This window comes from Canis lupus, chromosome 22, assembly GCF_003254725.2.
Source record: "Canis lupus dingo isolate Sandy chromosome 22, ASM325472v2, whole genome shotgun sequence".
NCBI lineage: Eukaryota > Metazoa > Chordata > Mammalia > Carnivora > Canidae > Canis > Canis lupus.
Window position 1 is genome coordinate 3,684,406 of NC_064264.1, and position 4,442 is coordinate 3,688,847.

General features: G+C 38.8%; 1 protein-coding gene across 1 annotated transcript; it reads right to left on the bottom strand.

The window, feature by feature from the left end:
- Positions 1 to 2,900: 2,900 nt before the first annotated feature.
- Positions 2,901 to 3,269, bottom strand: LOC112678725 (60S ribosomal protein L13a-like). The gene has a single exon (XM_035704633.2). It carries the CDS (start codon positions 3,201 to 3,203, stop codon positions 2,943 to 2,945), a length of 261 nt encoding a protein of 86 aa, XP_035560526.1. The 5' UTR covers positions 3,204 to 3,269; the 3' UTR covers positions 2,901 to 2,942.
- Positions 3,270 to 4,442: the final 1,173 nt, after the last annotated feature.

The window sequence follows — 4,442 nt, forward strand, 5'->3', positions numbered from 1 at the left end:
AGTGGACATCCCTGTCTTGTTCCTGATCTTAGGGGAAAGGCTCCCAGTGCTTCCCCATTGAGAATGATATTCGCTGTGTGCTTTTCGTAGATGGCTTTTAAGATGTCGAGGAAAGTTCCCTCTATCCCTACACTCTGAAGAGTTTTGATCAGGAATGGATGCTGTATTTTGTCAAATGCTTTCTCTGCATCTAATGAGAGGATCATATGGTTCTTGGTTTTTCTCTTGCTGATATGATGAATCACAGTGATTGTTTTACGAGTGTTCATTCCATTTAATTGTGAGCGAATCATCAGGTTGTCTCAGACTGAAGGGTGAAGGAACTTACACTCTACCTCTTGATGTGGAGAGTCAGAATCACACGTGGTCTCATGAGCATGTGTGATGGGAGATATTGTGGTCATTTCTGAAAATACAATCTGTCAACCATTGAAATATTTTGAACACCATAGTAATGCAGGCCAATATATGCTACGAAGATCACTATGATTGCTTCTCAAACTAAACTTTAAAGAGTGAATAAGGCTGTATATGGTAGTCTATGAAGGTAATACAGACAAGAGACGACAATGGCTTGGTCTAAAGTACTGATAGTAGAGATGGTAAGCAACGAGCAAATCTGACTTAAGCTGTACAGTCTGTTTTGCCAAAGCTTAATGAGGTACTGGGTGTGGGGTGTAATGAAGTGATGCCAAGTGTGACTCCCAGGTATTTGGGTTTGAAGCTGTTGGGAAAATGCCAGTACCATTTACTGAGGTAAGGCAGTCAGAAGAGGAACAATTATAAAGAGGAAAATCATGTCAAGTGCAAGTTGCATTTGGATCAACCAAGTAGACTAGTCAAGAGGCTAATACACATTCATGTATGGAGCTCAGAAGATAATTCCAGGCTGGAAATATAAATATGGCAATTGTCATCATACTGATAATATGTCATAAATCCATGAGAAGGGAGGAGATATGATTAGAGAAAACCTGGAGAGAGAGAGAGAGAGAGAGAGAGAGAATGTTGGGGGAGAGCACTGAGGATCTATATCCAGCTATTGAGCCAAAAGGAGCTTCGAAAGGAAACAGAAATAGCCAGAGATTGAATGTATTTTCAGTGGTAGGGTATGTATTTTTTCCAAACCTACATCAAGAAATAAAGAATCTCAATGTAAAAAATTGGAAATGTTAAATATGCTTCTCTCAATTATCTCTTAAAAAGGATTTCTTGATCAAGCATCTTTCATACTTCACAGCCTAACAGGCAGTTTATGATTTTATGTGATTTCTCTGAATGAGGTATTTACTTAAAATAATTAGACATTAGAAGTGAATGCTAATCTCTGTTCTCAAATAACTTGTTTTGCATATTGTGTTCTTCTTGTTTAGAGCTACGTAGGTGTAAAAACTACCTGGGTGTAAAAAAGTCATAACCTAGAATTAGCTTTAAAAAGTGTCACATGGTTTGTTTTATTAGAGGTAGTTTGTATAGCATCCTACTTGTCAGAGAAATAACTATTTTGAGGTGAATGTGATGAAAACCCAAAAGGAGGCTCCAGATTAGGCAGTAGACATAGATAGGATTTCTCTCAAAGCAACGGCATCATGAGGTGTGTTGAGTGGCATCAAGAATATGGCTGGGTTGTATCATTTGGTGCAATATAAAGGTAAAACATAGACTATACCAATTTTTTTGTGTGTGTGTATGTCACAGGAGTAGAGACTGGCTAGGATGAAGTTGACAGAGGTAAAATGAGATAATGAAAGAGAAAAGTGGAAAAGAATTGTGTAATTCATGACTAATAGATGAGGAGCACATAGAGGGGTTATGTTTGAGAAGCATCCTTGATGGAGAGCCTATTCCAGTTTTTTTTTAACTCTCAACATTTTATTTATTTTTATAAATGTATTTTTTATTGGTGTTCAATTTGCTAACATATAGAATAACACCCAGTGCTCATCCCATCTATTCCAGTTTTAATACTGATCTATCTATAAAAATGATCACTGGAGCATCATTTAATGAGTCTACCACCTTCTCAAATTTTTAACACTGATCACCAGTAACAGGTGATTCTAGAGATCTCTACTGGAATTATTTGCCCCCTCTTTAGGAAGGGGATCAGAGAGTGGTATTTTCACAGCATAAATTTTGATGCAATAACAGTGAAAATAATGCTTACACAAGAGACTGGCATGATTTGATTTGTTTCTTAGGATGGACAAGGGGAATGTTGGTGAGGCTAGGTGATGAGTTATATATAACACCTGTAATAATCCTAGATGTGACAGGATGGGTACCTGAACTGACTTGATAGCAGAGATAGAAGGGAGAGCATAGATTAGGGGGCAATTTTTAAAGTGGGTTAAACAGATACTGGTGACTGATTTAATTGAGGTAGGTGAGATAAAAGTTGTGATGAGGCTGATGTATGGCCATGTGTTGTCTTGTCAACAGCTCTCTGAATTGGGTCAGGCAGGCATCATTCTCCTCTGAGGAAAGGCAACTCAGCCGCTTTTAAAATCTAAGCTATTCCAGATCTGTGGAGTTACTTCTTCCTTGCCAATAGCACTCAGGAGCTGAGGAGTAGGAGTAAGGGAAGGGATCTGTCCATCTCTCCAGCAATATTCCAGCAATGACAATTTCCCCATGTACTTTTAGTTATGGTCCTCATCCAGGGACACAGCCCCAACTGGTCAGCTGGTTACTAAACATCTTAGTGCAAACAAGGCAATCTTATGATGCATTGGTTTGCACATTACTCATCCCACTTCTCCTTCTAGTATGCCTTTTAGGTCCTGGGGGAGGAGGGCCTGGAAAATTAATAGCTATAATTTCCACATTCCCTAGCAGTCAGTTTCCATATGTATTTTTTATACATACATGAGATTGGAAGAAGTAAGTGAGTGACTTACTTTTTTTTTTTTTTCATGATGAATAAGTCAATTTTATTGGGCTCAGACCAGGAGTCCACGGGTCTTGAGGACCTCTGTGTATTTGTCAATTTTTTTCTCCACATTCTTTTCGGCCTGTTTCCGTAGCCTCATAAGCTGTTTCTTCTTCCGATAATGGATCTTGGCCTTCTTCTTCCTCTTCTCCTCCAGGGTTGCTGTTACTGCCTGGTACTTCCAGCCAACCTCATGAGCCAGACACCCCAGGTAAGCAAACTTTCGTGTAGGCTTCAGGCGTACCACCTTGAGGGCAGCTGGAACCACCATTCGCTTTTTCTTGTCATAGGGTGGTGGGATCCCATCAAACACCTTGAGGCAGTCCAGGGAACCATGATAGAAGCATTTAGTACTCCTGAGGCAGCTCAGATGAAAAATCCAGGGAGAGAGCTGGATTGTGGCAGGACTGGAGTTTTCCCTGGAATGGTTTCACAGTGGGTAGGGTGTTTCTCTTGTCTGCAGTTGCTCTTGGCTATGGGGTATCTACTCTTGTTTCTTGGCCCTCCTGGAGATGTTGTATGCCACTCAGTATTCTTTAATAAATGCCTTTCTGATCTACTAGCTAGAGTAGATTCTCTTGACTGCACCTAAGAACAATAATAATACTGAAACTGTGTGTGTGTAGCCGCTCTCATAGATATACATATGTTCATGTTGACCAGTTTCTTTTGGCACAAGTCAAAGGTTTGATAGTGATTTCAATCTGAAATGGACATTTTAAAATTATGAAAAATTATGAAAATTAAAAATCATTAAAACATTTATTTAGCAGGTATAAATTAAACACTTAGGATTTTAAAAATACTGTGTTAGACCTGGATGAATTTGATATAGTCAATTCTGGCCCTCAAAGAATCACAAAATCTAGAGTCATTCTCCTGCTTAAAATTCCCACTGGGAAACTAACCTAAGAGGGCAGATTCCATACCTTTTTCATTCACCACTGTATCTAGGGCTGAGCACCTCTGCTAAGAACATACATTTGAGCACACACATATACACATGGGCGTATGTACATGTTCACTTATATATACACAGATATGCATTTATTACATGAATAAATAAAACTATTTATTTATGGGGAGAGCTTCTTTTGGGATATAATGACAGACTAAAACTTCTCTTGGCCACCAACCCCTAGTTTAAATGTGACTCTGAATTTCCCTAATATAATTTTCTTACAGTAAACTTCTGCTTCCAGGGTAATTTGTTTGGAATAGAATTAAGGTTTTGTTCTGCTTCTTGATTTTGTGGTTCTCCTAAACATCTACTTCCTTATTGTGGTCATGCAGATTCCCAGTTGGTCAAAACATGCATTTCCAGGCAACTTTTTCTTCTAGGGACTCATCCCTCAACTATTTATTTCCAGGGGAAACATTAGTTAATCTACTGCCCAGTCTATTCAGTTATGGTACCCAATCCATATAAGTAGCTCTACATAGTTTTTTTCATAATTTCATACATGATATTTCCTCTCCCTCCACCAATTTGGCATTAGTAGTGCAGGTA

What these genes read in the sequence shown, in the direction of transcription:
- LOC112678725 (XM_035704633.2), bottom strand. Translation starts at nt 3,203, where the DNA reads ATGGTGGTTCCAGCTGCCCTCAAGGTGGTACGCCTGAAGCCTACACGA.